Source organism: Panthera tigris, chromosome D3 (assembly GCF_018350195.1).
Source record: "Panthera tigris isolate Pti1 chromosome D3, P.tigris_Pti1_mat1.1, whole genome shotgun sequence".
Taxonomy (NCBI): Eukaryota; Metazoa; Chordata; class Mammalia; order Carnivora; family Felidae; genus Panthera; species Panthera tigris.
Genome location: NC_056671.1, coordinates 91341054 through 91365256, shown reverse-complemented (window position 1 = coordinate 91365256; position 24203 = coordinate 91341054). Strand labels below are relative to the sequence as shown.

General features: G+C 48.7%; 1 protein-coding gene across 7 annotated transcripts in view; it reads right to left on the bottom strand.

The window, feature by feature from the left end:
* The window catches only part of ZNF236 (zinc finger protein 236), a 106896-nt gene that overhangs the window by 67528 nt on the left and 15165 nt on the right, over positions 1-24203 (bottom strand). For 5 of the 7 annotated variants that reach the window (XM_042962868.1, XM_042962869.1, XM_042962870.1 and 2 more), the window contains exons 3-9: positions 22663-22827; positions 13666-13844; positions 11537-11661; positions 11076-11248; positions 8606-8749; positions 5891-6094; positions 4696-4924 (exon numbers count right to left, since the gene is read on the bottom strand). In XM_042962868.1, coding sequence (XP_042818802.1) covers positions 4696-4924; positions 5891-6094; positions 8606-8749; positions 11076-11248; positions 11537-11661; positions 13666-13844; positions 22663-22827 — 1219 coding nt within the window. Of the gene's footprint in view, positions 1-4695; positions 4925-5890; positions 6095-8605; positions 8750-11075; positions 11249-11536; positions 11662-13665; positions 13845-14534; positions 14652-21874; positions 21949-22662; positions 22828-24203 lie in introns of those variants that run through there. The other 2 variants (XM_042962872.1, XM_042962871.1) reach the window with 2 other exon arrangements.

The following is a 24203-nucleotide window of genomic DNA, read 5'->3' as shown; positions in this document are numbered from 1 at the left end:
AGGAAAACACATGATCATAACAACAGAGGGGGAAAAAAGCATTTGATAATATTCAACATAGAGAAGAAAATAAAAAGCCTTCTTACTAAACCAACAATGGAAGGCGGCTTCCCAAATTTGAGAGGTTCTAAGAAAAGCCTATAGTAAAAAGCCAAATCCAACTGTTTGGTTGGTTTTAAAACATTAAAACCAAACCCCTTAAAAGGCAGGACGCAAGAGGCAGTTGTCATCTGCACTATGTAGGGACCACTCTCCCTACTTTGTCTACTTAACACTGTGGCAGAAAAGACACCTTAAGGAGTGTCGGATACGGTATTCAAAACACATATAAATAACAAAAAAGGGCCACCTGGGTGGCTCAGCCAGTTAAGCAGGTTAAGCATCTGACTTTGGCTCAGGTACTCAGGTCCTGATCTCCCAGTTCATGAGTTCCAGCTTGCTGACAGCGCAGAGCCTGGAGCCTGCTTCTCATTTTGTGTCTCCCTCTCTCTCTGCTCCTCCCCTGTTCTCTCTCTCTCTCTCTCTGTCTCTCTCTCTCTCTCTCAGAAATAAACATTAAAAAAATTTTTAATTAAAAAAATAAATAACAAAGCAAATCCAGGGTCTAGAAAGGACTTCAACAAATCAGTAAGAAAAACCCAACAGAAGAGGATGGGCTGCAGGCAGAGACAGTGCAGGACTTATCAGGTCCTTCCAAAATCTCAGGCCTGGTTGCAGAGGATGGTTCGCCGGTGCTCCCGCGAGCTGTGCAGCGACGGTTCCTCTGTGAGACCACGACCCAATACACCCTTATCTAAATGTTCAGTCTGGGGGTGCCTGGGGGGCTCAGTCGGTTCAGCGGCCGACTTCGGCTCAGGTCACGATCTCGCGGTCTGTGAGTTCGAGCCCCACAACGGGCTCTGTGCTGACAGCTCAGAGCCTGGAGCCCATTTCAGATTCTGTGTCTCCCTCTCTCTGACCCTCCCCCGTTCATGCTCTGTCTCTCTCTGTCTCAAAAATAAATAAACGTTAAAAAAAAAAAAATTAAATGTTCAGTCTGCATACAACGTGAGCTATGTGTCAATAGCAGAAGTTAACGCTAGAACTTTTTTAAAATAATTTTTGATACAGAAACACAAGTGTGATGAACTGGTCACGATGACCCTCACCGAGGCCTCCACACGCTTCACTCTATTTCCGTCAGTACTCAGTTCTCGTCCCTCTAACTCACAAGAGCTTTCACCTTCTCGCTGTGGTCCTCTGAGCTCTCTTATCTCTAAACTCGGAGCACATCTGTAACAATACACCTCTGCGACCGCGACACTGCTTTCGACTGCCGCACACCGTCCACACACAGACTCCGCTACACCATAAGCGTCTGGTAGCTCAGTGTCCTTTTTGATACTTGACGGTATGTTATATTTAGTACATAACAGGGACTCAGCTCAAAACCAGACTACCATTCAAAACAATAAAGGTCTTAAGTAAAGATAATATTCATATTTGGGGTGCCTGGGCGGCTCAGTCGGTTAGGCGTTCGACTTCAGCTCGGGTCATGATCTCACGGTCCGTGAGTTCGAGCCCCGCGTCGGACTCTGTGCTGACAGCTCAGAGCCCGGAGCCTGGAGCCTGCTTTGGATTCTGTGTCTCCCCCTCTCTCTGCCCCTCCCCCGCTCATGCTCTCTATCTCAAAAATAAATAAACATTAAAAAAAAATTTAAGATAATATTTAGATTTAATTACAAATGACAAATAATTCAAAACAAAACCTGAAGAAAATCCTCTAAACTCTGAATCTTACCATCAAAGAATTGTACACAAATGAGATAAATCATGGAATTTTCAAACTAAATTCAACTACGTCCAAATGAATAAGTTTTTCTTTTTAAAGTTTTTCTATACTGTATTATATGAAAAGCATAAAACAATACAAAATAACAAGCAATGTATCTGAACGACGAACCCAGAAATCTTCTTTATTCACAACACAGACCATCTAAAGAGAAAGAAAAGGAAGAATAAAAAGAAAATACCACTCTCTTGAATTACTTAACGTAGACATAAAACTCCAAATAAGCTCATGCGCGTTATTTTTAGACAAAGTATAATGGTTGCAAAAGTTCTTACCAAGAACAAATTTCTACTTTTGTCTAAATGTTTGTTTATTTGGGGGAGAGAAGGCAGAAAGAGAGAGAATCCCAAGCAGGCTCTTCACTCGGCACAGAGCCCAACATACTGCCCGATCCCAGGACCCGAGCCCAAATGAAGAGCCAGGATGCTTAACCGACTGAGCCAAGGTGCCCCGATTCATACTTACTTTTCAGGCAGCTATAAAAGCCCCCCGGTATCAGAGCTGCAAGCACTTAGCAGACCTCAAGCAGCAAAATAAGAGAGCGGGACAAGACTGCTACAGGGAGCTGAGAACAATACGCACGCCATAATAAATGTAGTTTCCAGGGCAGAGGAACTGAAGCCCACAGCATCAGGGGCCCAGGTCCTGCAACAGGTCAAGCAGATGCCGGCCTATCACAGCACAGAGCAGGGGTCAAGTTCACGGTCCTAAGTCATCAAGAAGAGGTTAAGATTTCAAGACCTTGCTCTGGTGTAAGAGGGTGAAATCTCTCTGGCCTTAGGAGAGACGTCCGCACGGAGCAGTTAAACCACTGTCATACCTAAAGGAACAAGCTGCCAGCTTTTCAAAACACCTTTCACTGTGACTCCTAGGGAGCCCGTAGTTTATAACAAATGTCAAACTCTGTGAAGTTTTAAGAATGATTTATACGTCACAAGTTTTACGACAAATATACAAAAAAGCATATTAAATTTTAAATTAATATGCAAAATGCCCCTTCAAATAACCCAATTCGACTAAAAACATTCTCTCTCACAAAACTAAATAAATCAAACAGTGACAGCTTTAGATGGAGTGTGTTCGATCTGGAAATATGTGGTTAATTATGAGCTAGCAACAAAACCTTGACTCGTGAGGTCTCCTCAGGACGACAAGAGCCGTCCCCTCCCTCCAACAGGTGTTTGCAGAGACAGTCCCTATGCTAGACGTGCGCTCCTCCCTGAAAAGTGTCAGGCAGAAGAAAGAGCTTTTACCTCAACCCGTCTCTCAACCTTTCCTCAGCACACGAAGAAAACAAGCGCCAGCTCCAGCTCGTCCTGAGGATCAGTTGACCGAAATAGCAGCAGAACCGCATGAACTTGCTCAGCGGTCTACGCGTGTATGTGACTTACTCGGGTCACAGCCCAACAGACGGACGCACTGCGTGCAAGCTCTCCAGGCGGAGCGCCGCATGTGACCTCACGGCCTCTGGAGCCCCATCCGGCGCTCGGGGCAGGAGGGAGCGCGGTCTCCGGGCCCAGGGCCGAGTGCCTCCCCCCATCTGGGGGGCCAGCGCGCCTCAGTGTTGTGGGGAAGCGAGTCTGGCTGCCTGCGGCCACCTCACAGCACCTTGGAAGGTTCTGGCCCAGTAACCGGACAGTGGCCGGTGCTCTCTCGCGGGAGAGGTTTCACGGGCTGCGGATTTCCAGCAGCTTATTCGTGCACGTGAAGCAGATACTCAGAAATGCAAGGGGAACTTCTAACCCAGAGGCTTCGTACAGTGAATAAAAGTATGTGGAAACGTGCTTTTTTTCCTCCTCTCCTGTCTGGACAGCGGGGATCCCCGGATGATAAACTGCTTAGATTCCAACCTCCGGTTTTTCACTTGGGGCCGAGGGGCCAGATCAAGGGGAAGAGGGGACTAGAACCACCGTGGTCTGTGGGCTGAGAAACAAGGATTTTGTGGCCACATGTCAACACTGAGGCAATGCGTGTCAGGAGGCAGCGTTAACAGATGAGCGCTTTGCCCCTCAGAGAGCACCTGCTCCCCAGACTCCGGGAGACACACAGCCGGTCCCCAAGAAAACATTTCTGTGGGAACACTCCTGCCCCAAAGACAGAAACCTATTTCCTTCAAGAACGATGCAGGAACGTCTGCCCCTCTATGAAGCCACGCTGAGCCCCACGGGTGCTCAGGAACGAACAGAATGTCGCTACAGTCTGCACGGGGGCTCTAAGGGCCAGCGCTGCGGGCACTGAGCAGAGGAAGGGCAGGTTCCGAGCCTCCACAAGGAGGCCGCACTTGTGCCGGCCTCGGATGGCCTCATAGGCCTGCCGGAGCTCTCAGGGACGCGGCGGAGAAGGGGAGAAAGAAGACACTCCCGCTGAAGAAAGGCCCGTGGCAGAGGATGGCCCTTGAAAAAGAGTGTGACTGTTTCAAACGCCCGGGGAGCCAGCATCCCGAAGGCCAGGGAGGGAGGCCGCAGAGGCACGGGGGCCGGCTCACGGAGAGCTCACGGACCCACGGGGCGAGGAGTGAGCGCGGACGGAACCGGCAAGGGTCCAGCCGGCGGGATGGCGGTGCCGTGGTGGAAGGGAGGACGCGGGTGGCCGAGAGGCTGCTGCGTCGAGGACAGGCAGAGACCGCCGGGGTAAAGCCCTAGGGGCTGTCGGGAGGAGACGCCAATCACAGGGAGAAAAGCAGCCTAAGTTTTACAACTGTCGTGGTTTTGAAATATCAAACAAACGGGTTGAGACCATCAGAACGTTCAACAGACCTATCGCCTTTTCGAGAAAAGAAAAAAAAAAAAAAAGGAGGCACGTTTCTTAAAAGATAAGCACTATGGCAGCCTAAACGTCTCGGCCTTGACGCGTATGAAAATTACCGGGGAGAAGTGGCGATTTCTTCTTCAGGATTTTTTTGTCTTTCTTCTCCAACTTCTCCGGGCTTTCTTGTTCTTTGTCTGGCTCTGCATCGGCGGGGGGGGGCGGCTCACTCGAGGCGTGCGGCGTGTCCGCGGCGGGCCCCTGCGCGCAGGGCGTCGTGGCGTGGCCGGGGCCGTGAGCGTGCGCTGCAGCTGGAATTGAAGACAGCCCACTGTTTTCTAAGGCTTGCTGAGACAGAACAGAACTGACAGGTTAGCAGGGGTGAGGCCCGAACCCGCCCGCCCAAATCAACCACGGAGGTGCGACGAGGCTCGCCCACAGAATCCTAGTTCCGCCCCGCGAGACATAAAGCTCTACACGCCGCCGATCGACACCTGTAAGCTCGACCCCCAACCCTAGGAAGCTGAAATGTCCGCTCTGACAACTGACCCCTCCCCTCCACCCAGAACACGCTACGCTAAAATCAAAAGGAACTGAAGTTAATTCCTTATTAGCCTTTTAGGAATTTTACCCCAGACCACGTTGGTTATCTCCAAACGGGTCTGGGACTCGCCGTTTTCAGTTACAGCGAGCCTACCCAAAAGTTTACGTCGGCTGTCATGCGCCCCGAGATTCTTTATACCAACTCGTCCCAAAAGGTACAGAGAGGAGACGGGTTAGTTGTTACGGCAAGTAACTAAATAGGGTGGAGAAGGCAGGCCGTCTCTGTTGGCAAAGGAAGGGTCTGAGGATACAGCTGGCCTGGGGCGAAAGCATCAGAAAAGAGCACTTTGCCCCGATTCGTTCTGCTGCTCTCCCACCGGAGCGTGGACCATCCACACGGCCGAGGAGACACGAGACTGACTCTCTCGAAACAGTTACACGAGAGCCTCTACAAAGAACGAGGTATGTCTTAGGCCTCCGTCAACGGGGATAAATACAGGAAGGTTCTGAAAAGCCTATTCATCTCAAGTAAATCGCTCATGGAGGAAATGAAAGTTTTAAACTATTTCTAAATTTATGCATTAACCATCTAGGATTCCGCACTGTCCATAAGCAACTCAATAAGCAGATTTTGTTGCGACAGAATGTTTTCAATTAGGACACATCTTTATTGATGCTTCCTCTCCTCTGACAAGCCCCCGCCTATTTATTTTTCGGTCACGAAGCCCAGGCGCAGACGAGCACGGACAGGAACAGGCAGGTGCGTCTCACCTGTAAGATGTCCTGGTTGATGCCCACTGTGATGCTGAGCTGCTGGCCGGGCTGAGGGGGCTGGCTGGACTCAGCCGGCCCCGGCTCGGACAGCTCCAGGAGCTGCTGGATGACATCGGTCACCGCCTGGGAATTCTGCTGACTCGACGCGGACGTGACGTGGACTTCCGTCTGCTGGAGAGGTAACGTCTGAAACAGCGTGGCCTGAAACGTAGCAGCATTGTCGTTGAAAATGTAAGAAGCACATTAACTTGTACTTCAATTTACCAGAAAAAAGAACAGCACCTCTTCCTTACGACCATTAAAATCTAACAATATCCCAAAAGATAAATGTTAAATAAAACGTCTCACTGATTTTTACATGGGGCACAATACTGGCTGTTAAAGGAACGTATGCGGTGAATTGTTCGCCTCACTTTTTAAATTTTTCTAAGTGCCAGGAGAGACAATCAGTTCAAGGTGGGGGTTTGAGCACAGGGTTACGAAATAAAATAAGAGAGAAACCACCGTGGCCAAAACAGTTCAAGACATTTCGGGAAAACACGTGCGCTAGAGGAATAAATGCGCAGTGAAGCTACAGACAAGAATATCCAAGGAGGGACCGACCTGATCACCCAGAAACTCAGGAATCTGAAATGCCACACCAAGAAGAGGGTGGAAGTCAGAGACACTCGTGTGTGTGGTGCCATCAAGGTGGACACAGGACGCCACGCGTCTGCCAGAATCGACAGGGCACACGACACAGAGCGTGGACCCGAGTCACTGCTATAGCACAGCAGCGCTCGCTCATCCGCTGTGACAGACGCGGCACGGAAACACAAGGGGGCAGCAACGGGGCGGCCACGCATGGGGCTGGTGGGGTGCACGGGACTTCTCCGCCTTCTGCTCAATTCTCCTGCAAACCTAAAATTGCTCTAAGAAATCAAGTCTATTAATTAGAAAAAAAAGATGATGGAAAACTATTTAGGGCTGACAGTGAGTCCCTTGTCTTTGTCCACAGAACAAGTGACAGGCCCTTACCTTGAGGCAACAGAAATGGGGGATTATCTCTAGAAGAGGCAACAACGGGGGCGCCTTGGGAGGATCAGGGCACCTTCTTGGCACTTAGTCCCCCAACTAAACAAAGTCTGCGTTCTGCCCCAGGGACCCCAAGTTCAAGAGCTGGGTCCCCGGTCAACTGCCTGTAAAGTGGCTCTGGAGGCCACACAGCTCCATCCTGCATGGGCCCACTGCCGCCTCACTGCGCAAGACGACAGCACCACCGGCCACCGGGAGCCACAGGCTATCTCGACGAGGGCACGGTGGGCAGTGGCCCCGGGCAGACCACTCAAGGAGCAGAAGAGAACTTTAAAAGGAAAATGCTAACTAGGCTTCCCAGGAAACCTCACCAAACCAGAAAAGAAAGAAGCAATCAGATGGCAAAGGAGCAGTCTCAGAATTTAAAAATCTTAGCAGCTGGAGCGCCTGGGTGGCTCAGTTGGTTAAGCATAGAACTCTAGCTCAGGTCGTGATCTCTCGGTCCGTGAGTTCGAGCCCCGCGTCAGGCTCTGTGCTGACAGCTCAGAGCCTGGAGCCTGCTTCGGACTCTGTGTCTCCCCCTCTCTCTGCCCCTCCCCTGCTAGTGCTCTCTGTCTCGCTCTCAAAAATGAACAGACATTTAAAAAAAATTTTTTTTTTTTAATTTAAAAAACAGCCCAAAATAGACATTTGAAGACTTAATCGTTAGTCTCTAATTGTTCTCCAGTTTCAGAACTTATGGACAACAATCCCCCTGATCAGGGGTAAGGTGAGGAACCATCCCATGCCGCAGATACTGCAGAAAAGAGAAGAAAACACAAAGCACACACGAGGCCCTCACGTTCAGGAACTAAGCACTGCCTAGTGTCTACACCGGCAGGAGGCAGGTGCTGACGAACACACACTAACGCTTCCAAGATTCCTGGACGCAGTGGGTCTGCGGCGGTGGAAACAAGCCTACGCTTAGATCCTGCCATTATAGAGGCAACAGACCAAGGCCAAGCTGGAGATTCCTCCCAAAAGTTTGTGTGTCAGACAACTTTCAACACGTGTACTGGAAGATACAACTTAGTTTCCCAAAAGTCCACAGTCTCAGGAAAAAATTATCACTGTCACATCAGACATGGAGAAACCTTATTTGGAAAGGATAACTGATTCTTAAATTATAATAACATAGGGATAGAGATCATTCAATAATAATTGTCAGTAGCACTGAAGGAATTACAAATTCAGAAATTAATGATTACATTTTGTCCTTTTTTCACTGGTTCAAATGACAGTCCATAAGTCAGGGTCATCTGGTATCATTCTGAAGTCTAAAAAGATTGATTTTCTTTCACTAACTAAAAAAATAAGAAAGCAGCCCTCACCTGCTAGAAACTTTCATAGCACTTTATGGCATTAAATAATTTTTTTTTATGTTTTTTACAAGTGGGGGAGGGGCAGAGAGAGAGGGAGACACAGGATCTGAAGCAGGCTCCGGGCTCTGAACTGTGAGCACTGAGCCCAGTGCAGGGCTCAAACTCACAAACCACGAAATCAGGACCTGAGCCGAAGTCAGATGCTCAACCGACTGAGCCCCCCAGGTGCCCCGGCACTAAATAATACTCTAAGTAATATTCAATCTTAAAGGTCAAAATTGGGATGACAGATTTCGGTAAGACATTATCCTCTTATCAACCAGCTTACTAAACTCACCGTTAACACATGCGCCGTCTCTGCAGAACTTGCTGGATTCTGTGGTCCACCCATATGCATCTTGCTGATATGAGTGTTCAAGCTACCCAAACTTTTAAATACACAACTACATTCTGTACAATTATAGGTAGGGCCATTCTTGACCTTAAGGAACAAAAAAGGAAAAAATGCTTTTTACAATTAACAGTTAGATAAAAATGTTTAAATTATAGCCAATCTAATTTACCGTTCTATTGAAAATGACGGAAACAGCCTAACCATTTAACATTACCTCCTCATTCAAATTAGACAGCTCTAAAATCAATGACCCAATTCTTTAATCAATAATGCCAATCTGAGATTAATTGAAATTTCAGTCTTTTCTATAAATCAGGACACGTTTGGAAGTAAGAAGTGTTCAGTTACTATAATTTGGTAAAAATATCTGACTTACACTCTCAATTCTTAAATTGCTAAGCACAATGTTCAATTAGAAAGGCTACACAGTTGGGGCCCCTGGGTGGCCCAGTCAGTTAAGCGTCCGACTTAGGTTCAGGTCCTGATCTCACGGTCCGTGAGTCGAGCCCCGCGTCGGGCTCTGTGCTGACAGCTGAGAGCCCGGAGCCTGTTTCAGATTCTGTGTCTCCCTCTCTCTCTGACCCTCCCCAGCTCATGCTCTGTCTCTGTCTCAAAAATAAATAAACGTTAAGAAAAAAAAAGAAAAAAAAAAAAAGAAAGGCTACACAGTTAGATATAAACATCACCCTAACTGAGCCTTTAGGGAGCTCATACACACACGTGAGGACAGATGGTCACCCAGTGTGTACATTTTTCATCACCAATTCCAATATTCCACATCAGCAACTACTTTCTACCACTGTGACGTAGCCAGAAGTGGACTAGAGATAAGGAGTGATGTGGAGGGCTTTTCCAAACTCAGGAGCTCTGGTGAGCACCTCACAGGGCGGCTCGGGGTCCCAGCGAGGTCTCTCTGGGCACTACACAAGTGAACGGTCATCCCGAAACCTCGTCTGGGCAGAAGCAGCTCTGGGAGAACGCCGCGTGCAGGCCACATTTATTCTTCTGCGATCTACAGGAAGCCTCACCTCACGTTGTTACCACCTCACTAGTATTTATGTGTTCTTCCTCATGTTTCTGGGTCTGAGATAGTAAGCCTTGGTTTTTAAAAGTAACTCACTGCATACGGAAGTCTGAATCTGTTTATAAACTACGTGAAGGGTGTAGGTTTTTTTTATTTTAGTGATACTTAAGACTTCATTCCAAGGAAAATAAAAAGAGACACATTTGATTTTAATATGAGTTTTCATTCTGGGGCGCCTGGGTGGCTCAGTCTGTTGGGTGTCCAACTTTGGCTCAGGTCACGATCTCACGGTCCGTGAGTTTGAGCCCTACATCGGGCTCTGTGCTGACAGCCCGGAGCCTGGAGCCTGCTTCAGATTCTGTGTCTCCTTCTCTCTCTGCCCCTCCCCCATTCAAGCTCTGTCTCTGTCTCTCTCAAAAATAAATAAACATTTAAAAAAACAAAAAATTAAGAAAACATATGAGTTTTAATTCTGCAAAAGTTACACAAAATAAACAGATCCTGGATAAAAGTATTTGTGTCGCTTAAACATTTATTTATAGTCTACAATTAGATTATAAAAACACCAAATCATGATAGTCAGTAAGAACAAATGTTAACCTGCTTAAGAGATATACTTCCAGAAGCTTTGCAAGTCGGTAAGATCTACAGACAATAAAAAATTGTCAACATCAGTTTCACTGAAAGAGTTAACACGGAGGGAAATAAACAGACCAGAGGTCTGTCTGACAAAAAATGCGAATGAGGCCACATGTAAGTTTAGCAATAATAATAATAATAGGAAAAATACTTTTTTCCTCAATTTGTTTCTTCCAATTTCTTTTTTTTTTTTTTTAATTTTTTTTTTTTTGACATTTATTTATTTTTGAGACAGAGAGAGACAGAGCATGAATGGGGGAGGGTCAGAGAGAGGGAGACACAGAATCTGAAACAGGCTCCAGGCTCTGAGCTTTCAGCACAGAGCCTGACGCGGGGCTCAAACCCACGGACTGTGAGATCATGACCTGAGCCGAAGTCGGCCGCTTAACCGACTGAGCCACCCAGGCGCCCCTCTTATCTTTCAATTTCTTACACTTCAGAGTGTCCATGTTTCAAGTTTGCTAAAGGGATGAAACAGGTTAACAATCACAACTAGCAAAGGTATGATGATATTCAAACATTTATTCACCAGAGCTATGACAGTGCAAGGCCACATAGGGATAATATTTTATGTTTCTTCCATATCGGCCTAAAAGGTTTCCATCTACAGGTATCTGTTTCTTGTTTAAAACAAAGTCTGCTCTGCACCAACCCTAAATCTAGAAAAGAATGTCTCAGGCTCACCCATTGGCTCAAGAGCCGCGTAGCGCGGCCCCGTGAAAACCACACCCACCCGCGTGCGACGTTTACCTCCGAGTGAACTCTCTGCACGTGTGACTGCAGATTCCCTTTCTGAGAAAAGGCGGCAGGACAGAAGGCACAGGCGTGGGGTTTTTCACCTGTGTGCTTGATCATGTGCGTCTGCAACGCCCCCTTCTGGTTGAAAGCCTTCCCGCATTCACTGCATTTAAACGGCCTTTCACCTAGGGAGGGAGAAACATGCTCAAAATATAAGTCCATAGTGTGGGAGCCCCGGATGAGCTAAGAAATACGTTCCACCAAACTCAAGACCCAAAACCTATCTGTCCAGACAGAACGCCGCCCCATAACTGTAGACTCATGTATCTAACGACCTAGTCAACATGAAGACCACGGGCACACGACAAAGGACGAAAAACCAAGATTATCTTCCAGGTCTAGCTAGCTCTAGAGCACTCGTTCTTTCCTCTAAACCACCTCATAAATCACCCAAAAGTGAACGTACTTCATACCTGTGTGTATCCTAATATGCCGAGTTAACTGACTTGGCTTTTGAAACGTCTTTCCACAGTGTGGGCACGAGTACGTGAATCCACTCCTGTCGATGTTCCGATTGTAAGACCTTGTACTTGACACCCTAGTGTGACACAGGGGGGAAACACTCATGAAGTCATCTCCTTTGTGTTACAATTCCAAAATTCAAATGCTACCGGAAAGTGTGGCTGACTGGTGGTCAGAACACACAGCAGTGAGAAATCAGAGGAGTGTGTGTATGCACGCGTGCACACACACGCACACACACACACGTACACACAGATGCACACATACATGCAGTTGTTTTGTGTGTTCATTACCATAAAATTCATTTTTTGCTACATAATGAAACGATAAACTTCCTTTTGTCTTGTTTTCTTGGGGGCGGGGCGTGCGGAGGTCAGAACGTCCCTTGTGGACAAAGCTTTACCGTGACGGTCAAAGGTAAACAGCTCTACGCTGCCAAGTGTCCCCCCATCCTCCGGTCTCCCGCTGTCAGTACCATCGAGACGGGGCGCCAGGGTGGTTCGCTCACGATCTGGGACAGGCATGCCTACCTGGAAGGGCTTCCCACTACCCTGGGGATAAAATCCTCAGCCCAGGATGGCCTCAGCGCCACAAACTCGCCTCCACAGTGGGCTCCCAGACACCAGGCTCCCTTCTGCTCTCAAACGCAGAAAACTCGCCGTTGCTGAGTTGTGGTAACTGCTCTCCCCTTGGCTGCAGGTCCCTGCCCTGGACCCAAAGGGCCCTCCTCATTGCAAGGACCCCTCCTCACAGCGGCTCCCAACCCACCGCCCTTCTCCGCTCACTCACTCACTGCCTGCCTCCCTGCCTCCTGAGGAGTAGATGAGCAGTCCTCACGGAGTGTGAGGACGAGGCTGTCTGTCTGTCCGGTGTGTCCCTCGGCCCCAGCAGACTCAGAAGCCAGCGTGGCCGAGCGCAAGCCCACCACCTAGTCATCCTTAATCATCTCTCCAAAACCCTCCCAGACACATCAAAACCACCTGCGCTAAAACCTCATCAGAATAAAAATCTAGTGTGACGGGGCACACGCAGCACGGCTCAAACGGTGACGTCCTCGCTGGGCTCTGCATCATCAACAGGCAAGACGGAGGGAGCGGGAAGGGGAAGAGAGCTCTGACCCCACATGGGGTGCAGGCCCCACATCCAAACCACAGCGCCCGAGAGGATACACGAGCCCCGCCGAGGCCGCGGGGCACACACTTTATTAACCGCTGCGGACACTCTGGTTGTGGCTGTGGTTGTTATTTAAGAGTCTGCATATTCCCTAAGCTCTGGGACTGGAACGGTGGCGAGCCAAAGTGACAGGGTAGGTAACAAGAAAACGGATGCTGGCTCTCAGGGTCTGGCGGAGAACTCGGCTCCGCGAGTGTGACGCGTGAGCATCGACACCAGGCCCCGGGAGCACAGGCCGGGAAGAGCCCGTCCCCATTGCATCAAGAAAGTGAAATTGCAACAAGAATACACAATCAGGAATAAATCGAACAGGAAACTTTGAAAGAGGTGTTAAGTCTTACTGGCAGTAAATGCACACGGGTATTTAAGCACACTCATGCTGCCAGCATTATGCGCTCTGAAAGCAGACGATGAGGGTTTGATTCCTTGACACTGGAAACTTCGGTGCTGTACAACCGTGGGAAAGTGACCTGGTCCCGGAGTCTCGGGTTTCTCATCCGCAAGGCAACCCGGTCTTACAGGGGTGCTCGTAATGATTAAACTAAGCTTTATTTACGTGTTTTTATACACACGCTAAGCGCAGCGTTCGGAACACAAAAGTTCTAAACAGACGGTATAAATAAAGCGATTCATGAAAAAGGGTGCTTATCTGAACCCTGTTACTTACCTGTAAAAACGTATTGCCAGGATCTTGTTCTACAACTTTTAATACTCTATGCTAGCGAAAAATCTCTACCCATACAGCCTGCTGTCTATTTAAAATTTCGGCTCTAATCCGAAGCAGACTCCAGGCCCCGAGCTGTCAGCACACAGCCCGACATGGGGCTCGAACCCACGAACTGTAAGATCACGACAGCCGAGGTCAGACGCTCAGCCGACTGACCCCCGCAGGCGCCCCGGCTCATACCTAATTTTGTAATGAGTCTTCATGTGCTCCTTCAGCTGTGATGACGTCTCGAACTCCTTCCTACAGGCCTTACAGGTGTGCACGCGGCTCCCGGCCAGCTCCTGGCGGTGTTCCTCCATGTGGATGGCCAGTTGGCTCTGCAGGGTGAACTCATCCCCACACTCCGAGCAGATGAGGTTCTGCAACAGCAAAGACCATTCGTGAGCAGAGCAAGCGTTTCAAAACCATCACTTCTTACAAGAACTGGTGTTGGGAACAGTCAATACACAGATTACACTTTCCTCTGGAACAAGCACGATTTCGCCTCAAAAAATACATCGTTATGTCCAAATGTGAGTATATAAAAATAATCTTTATTGGAAGTAAAAGATAGAAACGTAGGGAAAGGGATGAGAGAACACTGCCATTTTTGGGCAGAGTGAACGGCTTCCAATTGGCTGTTGTAACTGGCATCTTGTCCTTCTGTGCTGTGGACACATTAGAGAGGCAGAACGACTTCACCTCCACAGAAGGGTCAGGACACAATTTAAGATTATAGTTTAATAGACTACCTTAAAACAAAACAGCTGGCAAATTTTTAAATGGAAACATTTCTCATTGTTGCAATTTGTTTACAGGGAGTCTATCACAGAAAAGTCTGGGACTCTGTCCAGACCTGGCTTGCTCCGTACGTGAAACAGGCGTGGTCTGAACAGTGCCGTGAGGACGTATAAAATACACACGGGATTTCAAAGACTTACTGCAAAAAGCAAAGAACATAAGACAGGTCAGTAACTTTTAATATGTGAATAATATTTTGGATATATTTTCAATACAAAATATACCAAAATAAAAATTTTTTTTTTTTCTTTTGTAGTAGGACTACTTACTATACATTTTAAATCAGTCGTATGTCAATTAGGTAACGCTGGTCCAGATGTTCTGGAGTTGGGTTGGTTCACATGAAGCCTGCCAGTTACGAGCCACGTGCATTTGGGTGTTAACCACTGTGTGTGTGAAACACGGATGTCAGTAACGCCCGCCCTCACCGGTACTCTAAAGACACCGCATAGAGCGCGGCACAGAGGAAGAACTCAGCATGACACATATCAGTAGGGGCTACTGACTGAGCACGAGGTTTGATTAGCTTACCCGTTCAGAGTTCCTAATACAATTTTTTAAATGATCCGCAAAATAAACTGTCCCAGCAAGGGGGAAAAAGTGAGTGTAACCCGTCAATGAGCATAAACTATTGCCTCCAAATAACAAAACATATAACCATTTCTTTCAACAGACTTTCTTCCATTTACTATACATCATGGCCCTGTGGATGTGCGTAAACCCTATTAAAATGAGCTGGTTCACTGACACTGAGAAAATCCTTAGCAGGAAAAGACAGGGATGAATGGAATATATTGGGCAACCCCATAATGATTTCAATTCAAAGAACTTTAAGTTAGTATTCTTTTATAATAATTTAAGGAAATAATGAACTACCGAATCATTAGCATCTTGCCGATAATAAGAAAACTCTCTCCCGGAAACTGTCAAAAAGAAAAAATACACCTAATTTGTTGCATCTCTTAGAAAACGCTCCTCAATTTGTATGGCAAAATATTCACGTTCACTAAGGACCCCCCCGGGCCTCCCATCTTGTCACTGTGAAATAAACTTGACCCCAGCACCCTGCCCTGTCCTCACCTTATTCTTTTATTGCTCTGGCTCAGACCCATCCTCTTTTTACTTACCTTTTTACCAAATGATCAGAGTAGTACATCTTAGGAGAGCTCTACGTTTGTCAGTTCTCTGAGTGAAAACTCTGGTTATGCAGTTTGCTCATTTGGTAAAAGCAAGGGCAAGAACCACCCCCCGGGCCAAAGCAAGAGGCCACGTGATGGAGCGCGTCATCATGGTCTCTGCTTCACGCCGGGAAAGCCCAAGGAGCCAGGACACGCCTTCCGCCCTCCCGCCAGCTGGCGGCACTTGCAGAAGCCTGACAAGGAGCCTGTCCTCGAGCCACGGAGGACAGCTAAGGGTCTTCTCACTGTGCCGCATTCTCCATAGTCAGAGCTAACGGCAATCTTTGAGGCTGAAGTGACGACTGCTTCCTCCCCTAGAACAGACCCTTCTGCGTAGTTTCCCTCACTGACAAGTGGCAAGCAGAAATCGTCAAGGGAAATGCATGGCATTCTAATCAGCCTCCACCTTGCCGAAGACGGAATTTTTACAAGTCAGGGTATAAAATATGATAACACTAACTGCCTTGGGACCACTCCCCCTGTAACACCTGTCCTTCCGTCTCCCCAGCCCTGGGGCCACCGAATGATCTTTCCCTGCCGCCCCATCTCTCAGTCACGCGCTCACACACCCTCCAGGCTCCAGCGTCTAAGGCTGCTCTCTGCCCCTGGCCTTCTCCGGTGCCTCTGGGATTTCTATTCCACTGCTGAGCCCTTCAACTGCGTTCTCTATTTCAATCACTGCATTTTCCGCTCTATCATTTCCCTTTGGCTCTTCTATTCTTTTCGTTTATTTCAAAACCATTCGTAAAGCAATTTTAGGATGGCTGCTTTAAAATTCCTTCCAAATAATTCCAACAGCCAGGTCATTTCAGTGTTGGTATTTGCTGTCTTTCCTCGTTAGAGTTGGAACTATCGAGGCTCTTGGTCTGCTCGATGACTTTCAACTGTACCCTGGACACTTTGGGTATTATGCTGTAGACTCTAGATCTCCGCTTATCTTTCAGCAGGCAGTCACTCTGCTTAGATGCAGCACAGGACCAGGTCAGGGGTAGAGGCTCACCTCGCAGGGCCCCGCTGACCCCACGGGTGGAAAGCCCAGGGCAGACTAGTCCTTCCTGCACCAACTGGTTCAATGTTGCTGCGGCCAGGTGCGGTGAGGCTCAAAGGACACTATCTGGGCAGAGAATCGGACCACTGCCTGCACCTGCCAGACAGAGTATGGGAGGTCAGGTCCCAGCCCGGCTCCACGGGCACCATCAGGTGGGGGAACCTGGGTGCCGCCTCCTACCAGGGGAGGGCTGCAGGATCAGCTCCTACATATTCCCAGGCGGTCACGGGATCAGAGGGCCACCTGTTCCTGAGAACAGGGACGGGGCGTGGTGAAAGATCACTGGAAGCCTTGCCGAGCGGGTTTTCAGTTGGTATTTGGCCGGAGCAGGGTGGGCATCGTCAGAAAGACTTCCCACGGTGGCCACTCTTTTGCCGGTTCTGGCTACGGGGAAGCAGCTTTCATCTACGGTGTTGGCAGGGGCACCAGGCTCCTCCAGCAACCCGCCCAGGTGGAGGGGAGGAAAGAAAGAAGCCGAGGCCCGCCCTCCAGCTGCCTGCCCTCCTCCCACCTCCCCCGGCCCTCTCCACCCGCCCGTTCCGCCTCGTCCAGGCATCTCAGCCGCGAGGGGGCCTGGGACGAAGGGCTTCTCCGTGTTAGCTGGATTCTTACGGCCTATTTCTGCATGTGACTGACTACAGGACTTCCGCCTGGAGTCACATTCATACACCACATTCTTCTACAATCACCCAGAAATACAAACATACCGCACAGAGAAAGGCAGCCAAAACCGTATTACTTTCACATATGTGGGAAAGACGGAGAACTGTGGTCCAATACCTAGACTTTCCTTACACAGTAACAGATTTCCTACCCGACCAAATATTCCACCTCCCAATCCTGCTCACCCGCCACCAGCCTGCGTGAGGACCGTGACTCTCGGGAGAAGCCCTCTTCGTCCTCCTCATCGAACCACGCGACAGGGTTACCTCAAAGAGAGAGGAGGGCAGAGGGGGTCCCGGACAGCCTAGGGGGCAGCGCGACCCTGCCAGCTCTGAGCTGCACGGGGCCAGACAGGTGAGCGACGGAAACAGAACCTGGATGGAGCCTGATACAAGCATTTAAGACAAGAACGAGCTCCCTCCTTTTCACGTAAGGCCAACACGTTTTTCACACCTGAAGTAAGCACAGCAAAGCCCTTTTTCTTGTGCCCCTGGAAAGCCCCCCAGACACAAATTCCTGCCCGGCGTGGGGTTACTAAGTCAGGTCACCGAGTATCTGCCTCCAGCTTCCGGAAGCCTTCTTGGCACACACAGGGCACCCACGCGTCCCTGCACGTGCCGCAGACCTCTCTTCCCCGACGGTGCCCGCCCTTCCCCTCCCGCCATCCTTCACGATCTGAGACCGGCTGCTATGAGACAGGAGCCAGATCGCAGGGACAGCAGCAAGAGAAACGTGGAGTCCCCTCATCTCAGGAAGACACGTCTCTCAGAAGACTTTCTAGAAAAACTGTAACAGAGTCGGAAAGTACGGAACATTGACATTCTCACAGCCATGACAGTAAAAGGCAAAGACGCTGAGGGTCAGGTGGGACCAGCTGCCTGCAGGCGGGGCCTCGTCTCGCAGCCTAACAACAACTGACACGAGGGAAGTGAAACCGTAGACCGTGATCAGAGGGAAGGACGGTGAGCTCCACTGGGAGGAACCACCTGGGAAGGGATACAGACGAAGCGTGTGCAAGAGAAGATACGACCAAGGGACGACTCCGAAAGTTACGTACGAGGAACTAAGAACTCCTGCCAGCGAGAGGCGACTGTCAGGGTCCAAGCCGACTGCAAAAGGCCACTCCGAAGAAGGGCTACAGGGGAGCACGGGGAGTGGGGCCGTCGGGGAGCCGCGGGTGGCCGCGAGGGGCCAGAGCGGGTGCCCCGGGGAAGGCGCCCCGGCCCGCTTCGCCCCCGCCTGAGTGATCCTGCGGGAGGAGCCACACACACCCCAGCCCAGACGCTTTCTGCCCACAAAACATAGGCTCCAGAAGCACTAACCAGGCTGCACACAGCTATTCGCTCGTACCCAACACACACTGGCCCATTCTCAGCAACGAGCCACGCGTCACCTGCACCACCGCCCGGCTCGCGTCTCTGATCAGGCTCTGCTCTTATCGCCCGCTCTGTGTCCAACTGCCTTGGCTCTTGGCCTCATGAAGACAGAGCAGTGCTCCCACCTCACCGAGAAGAATGAGGCTAGCCAGCCACAGGCCCAAGCTGTGGACGGGGCACCGCGTGCCCCAGGGCAAAGTCACGACGGGGCCGGGACAGCGGACATTGTCAAGGGCTGTGCGATGCTCACTGCTGTCCGGTCCCGGACACACGAGCGGCTCCAGACACTCAGCTCCACTGTCATCAGACCTTTGCGAAGCTGGCTTTCGGTACCTGCTGTGGTTACAAGCAAGGACTGAGTGGCAATCAGTGTGGAATGGGAAATCCCGGGGTTCAAAAAGCTGTGCAGCACCTAATCCGTGCACGGAAGTCTTTCACATAACTCAGTAAGACCAATACTCACTATGCTGTTTGGATCTAAGTACTTGAAAGAGAAAAGAAGAGAAGAGAAGAGAAGAGAAGAGAAGAGAAGAGAAGAGAAGAGAAGAGAAGGAAAGAGAAGAAAAGAAAAGAAAAGAAAAGAAAAGAAAAGAGGAAAGGAAAGGAAAGGAAAGGAAAGGAAAGGAAAGGAAAGGAAAGGAAAGGAAAGGAAAGGAAAGGAAAGGAAGGGAAAGGAAAGGAAAGGAAAGGAAGGGAAAGGAAGGGAAAGGAAAAAGAAAAGAAAAGAAAAAAGACGGGAGGGGAGGGGAGGGAAAGAAGGAACTCTTAGGTTTTGGCCTCCGAAAAAACTTACTGAGACATGTTGGGAAGTCTGCCCAGTGCGGCAGAAGCCGCCGGGTGTCCACCCCAAACCCGTGCCCTCCCTCCCCGTGAGCCCCCCCACAGGGGGTCATCCCTTGCTCTGCTAGGTGCCGCCTCTGAGGATGAGTCCCTACAGCAGTGTTAAATTCTGGAGCGCGGCCACTGTTCTGCAACGACGAGGGAAACGGTCTTTGCTTTCAGGAGATGACACACTCAAGTATTCAGACGGGCAACAGCAGTGGGACAATGCGGTGGGGCCGGGGGGACAGAGGTGTGCCTGGCGATCCAGGTAAAGGATTCACTGTTCTCAGGTGCTCACTGGACCCGTCTCAGTGTGAACTTTTTCAGAATAAAAAGTCAGGGGATATGCTACCACTGACTACACACCACGATGACACACAGGATCAGAAGCTGGTTTTATCGGAGACGCTCCCCCCATATGCTAGTGAAAACAGAACGTCTTATCACCCGATTACTATTTCTAGACGAGGCTGTGTAGCTAAAACCTTACAGAGAAACTGGCAGAATGGCAAGGTACAAAGGCTAACATACAAAATCGCTTTCCTACAGACGAACGACAAACACATACAGAAAAAAACCCTAAACGATGCTAATAAAAATCCTAAAATACTTAAGAGTGTAAATAATACACTGAATAAAACATTACTGAGATGTTTTGACAACAAAGATTCAATATTGTAAACACATTCAATTTTCAGCCGTAACAATCTAAAAATGTAATTCAAACAAAATAAAAATACCAACCGATTTCTAACTAGGCAAAATTCTCAAGTTCACATTAGTAACAAACCAGAAAAGGAAAACAGGAAATATACGAACATTTGCTTATGGTCACAGAGGACCACGGCAAAGACAACGGTGGAGGACGAGGAGGTGGTGACCCCCACGAAGCCGCGAGAGGACCGGGCAGAGGGAGACGGCAGTTCTGATGCCACTCTCTGTCATCTCGACTTCTACTAGTAGGCTACCTTGCAGATATTCGAAACCGAACGCCCCCTCGCCCCTCAATCCCTACTCTGCTGTGGGCTGTGTGGTCACACTCACTGAACCCAAAGCCGGGGCGGGTGCTTAATCCGACGGAAAGGGGCGGACGTGAAACAGAAGCGGACTGGACGCCAGAGCCCGGCGCTGACTTCCCCAGACGGACGAGGCTTCCTGGGCTTGCGGACAGGGGTCCCAGCAGGTGGCTGTGGAACTATTCCAGGGACAACTGCAGGGCAGAGGGAGGGGAGGGGCGTGCCGACACGCGGGCCGAGCCGGGGGGCAAGCGCAAGGCCCACAGGAGGACCGGAACCGAGGGATCGGTGTGAGCGCCCGCGAGGTGCAACGGGTGCGGGTGCCGCGCTGCACGTGCACCTGCACCGCGAGACGCGGCGGGGCCTTGCAAAGTAATTTTAGATGCGGGAAGGAGTTCCGAGCAAGTCCCAGGGACCAGATCTGGAACTGAACGCGCTGCTCACTGCAGCCTTGTCTGTATCTACGAAAAGCTGAAGGCCACCTAGAAGAGGGACGGTGGCCTGCCGACTTCCGCACGTGCGTCTGCAGGTGACACCGTGTGGTTGTTGAAGAGAATGAGACGGCCCAGATGAACACAGGCGGAATGCCACCGAGGCTGCACAGCTGAAGACAACAGGAGCAGGACGGACGGCGCGCACCGACCGGGCTGCAGAGACCTGCACATGCCCGGGATGCCAGGCAAGCGGACAGACACCGCTTCCAGGACGCCTCGACACCTTGCTCTCACCCTCCCCACTCGGATTTCTTACCACGTGCGTGTCGAAATTAGCCCAGAATATTTTAATAGACTGTTCAACACACACGTTTTCTGCTTTTCAAAAAACACAAAAACAAAACCAAAAACAACGAGCGAGACAAGGCACGCCTACACCGTGCGGGAGAACGTATAAAGCAGCACGGGCTTCCCACAACATAACGTGGCATTCTATAAAGACCTGAAAAAGTATTATCAATTCAGCAAATCCAACTGTAGGCATCTATCCTAATGAAATAATTAAAGATGCATAGAAAGATGTATTATTTATAATATTAAAAAAGCATAGGGGCATCCAGGTGGTTCAGTCAGTTATGCACCCGATTTCGGCTCAGGTCACGATCTCATGGTTTGTGAGCCCACGTCGGGCTCTGTGCTGACAGCTCGGAGCCTGGAGCCTGCTTCGGATTCTGTGTCTCCCTCTCTCTCTCTGCCCTACCCCACTCATGATCTATCTCTCTCTGTCTCTCAAAAAATGAATAAACATTAAAAAACAATTTTAAACTATTCTTATATATATATAAACTATTATGGAAAGCACATATAGCAAAAAAAAAGTCTGAAAGATTATACACGCATTCTCTCTAAATGTTGTGATCATTGGTTCTTTTAATAATGTTACTCTTCTTAATCTTTAGTTTCCAGCTTTTTTCCAAAGTAAATACATATTACCTATACAGTAAGTTTCAAAAAGATAAAAACACATTATTTTGTATTAAAAAGCAAAGACACATAAAAAGAAGAGACAAACCTATGTAGAAAGTATGAACTCAATTTTTAGGATGCAAATTTTCCGCATGCGACTTCAATCATGTATTTGTTTTTCTGTCTCAGGAGGAAAATATACCAAACAGTTATCTGTAACCATCCTTGGAGAGTAGAATTAAAACTTTTACTTTCCCCTTTTTACTTTTTTGCATGTTCCTAATTTTACACAATAAGCAGAGATATGGGGGGGTTAATATTTTCAAAGCAGCAGCCATTTACACACTGCAGACACAAGCACCCCCGCCCCCTCACCAGCGACAGAGAGCCTGCGTTTCCCTCTTCAGCACTGCAGCCCCGTCGGCCCTCGAGTGCTCCCAATACCACACCTGTGGTCCTCACAGAGTCCCTGACTGTGGTGTTTAACCTGCTTTGGGTCATCATGAACTTCTCTTCCCCCAAATTCCCACACCTCAGGGGGTTCAGACGCCAAGCAAGGAGACACTACCGTCTTTAGAGACAGAATCTTTACTTCTGGCCACTGCAGAATCCTACAAAAGTTCATTTCTGATTAAAAAAAAAAAAAAAAAAAGGGGGGGGTGGGTAGGGGAAATATACCAAACATTGAAGGGTCTCTGCCCTAAGGTACTGACATAGCCGAAAAAGAAAACGTTTTGTCAGTCAACTAGAGATTCAGCCAAGGCACATTTAGTGATAATTATCTCCTTGAAATCTATACGCAAGGCTTTGTTACACTAGTTTCCACCTAAAATCCCCCTAAGGATTAGATGCATTTTAAAAATCCATGAACAAAGTATAGGCCAAAATAATTACCTCTTCCTTTTCATGCAGCATAATATGCGCTTTGAGACTAGCCACTCTGGAGAACTTCTTGTTACACACAGGACAGGTAGGGTCTTCCCCATTGTGGGTGCATTTATGAAGTGTCAGGTTGAATTCAACATTAAATGTTTGGGGGCACTGGTCACATCGATGTGGCTATTTGGAGAGAAAAGTCAAGAAGCCACTGAAACACAATCTTTCCATAATAAATGTCATTCAAATATCAACAAGTACCACGATCTACAATCTTTCTAAGGAATTTCTGAAGTCTCTTCTGGACCTGAAGTCAATAAATCCAAAATGGACACAGCAAAGCTCCTGGCAAAATTCCTCAGAAGATTATAAGGATGACAACACGTGTATGTAGAAAATATCTTGAAAAAGAAATGCTGCATATAAATGCATCAGGATATAGTCTCTATGAAAATAAACGTGGGCACCTAGGTGGCTCAGTCGGTCGAGCATCCGACTGAGCGCAATTTGTGGGTTCAAGCCCCACGTTGGGCTCTGTGCTGACAGCTCAGAGCCCGGAGCCTGTTTCAGGTTCTGTCTCTCTGTCTCTGCCCCTCCCTCACTTGTGCTCCTTCATGCTCTCTTGCTCTCTGTCAAAAATAAATAAATAAACATTTAAAAAAATATACGTATGGGCGCCTGGGTGGCTCAGCTGGTTAAGCGTCTGACTTCAGCTCAGGTCATGATCTCGCAGTTCGTGGGTTCGAGCCCCGAGTAGGGCTCTGTGCTGACAGCTCAGAGCCTGGAGCCTACTTCGGATTCTGTCTCCCTCCCTCTCTGCCCCTCCCCCACTTGGGCGTTCTCGTGTTCCCTCTCTCTCTCTCTCAAATAAATAAACAAACAAACATTAAAAAAAAAGAAAAGAAAAGAAAGGGGAGAAATTTCAACTCACTGGGTTGGATTTTTCCGTTCTTTGCTGATCAACTCTACTGCTCTGAACAACATCACTTCAAGTAAAACAAGTAATCAACATTTTTAGGTTTTCAGAGAGTTGATTCTCACGGTCTAAAATTTCCCCCAAATGAAAAGTATTCTGCCACTTACTTGTAGAAAGATAAAGTAATCGCTGGCATTTCTGAAGTATCAAGACCCTGAAGAGTCAGTATTTTCAGATTTTCCTCTTGGGAGGGTGGTCCCAGTCGGTACCAGCACTAACGTTATTATACTTGGTCATATGTTATCTCTAATATTCGCACTGCAGACAAAGCCAGAGTGAGTCACCTCTTGTTCTCCAGAGGAGACTTCCCTGGTCATCTGAACTCGAATGGCTCACCGGCTTACGTTCTCCTCAGCCAGAGGAAAGTCAACAACCACTTTTTAATGGTGGTTCTAATGCCACTTCCTATCTATCGGGCAGATCATTCCATTAGGACGCTAATACTCTTAACCTAGCCCACAAGGGGCCTTGAAAAGAAAGATTCAAATCTCTATTTAAGATAGTGTTAGTCCCTGCTGAAATTCGACCTAAAGTATCTGGAATCTCTTATAAAATGCAAGACACCTTAAGGATAACGCTCCCT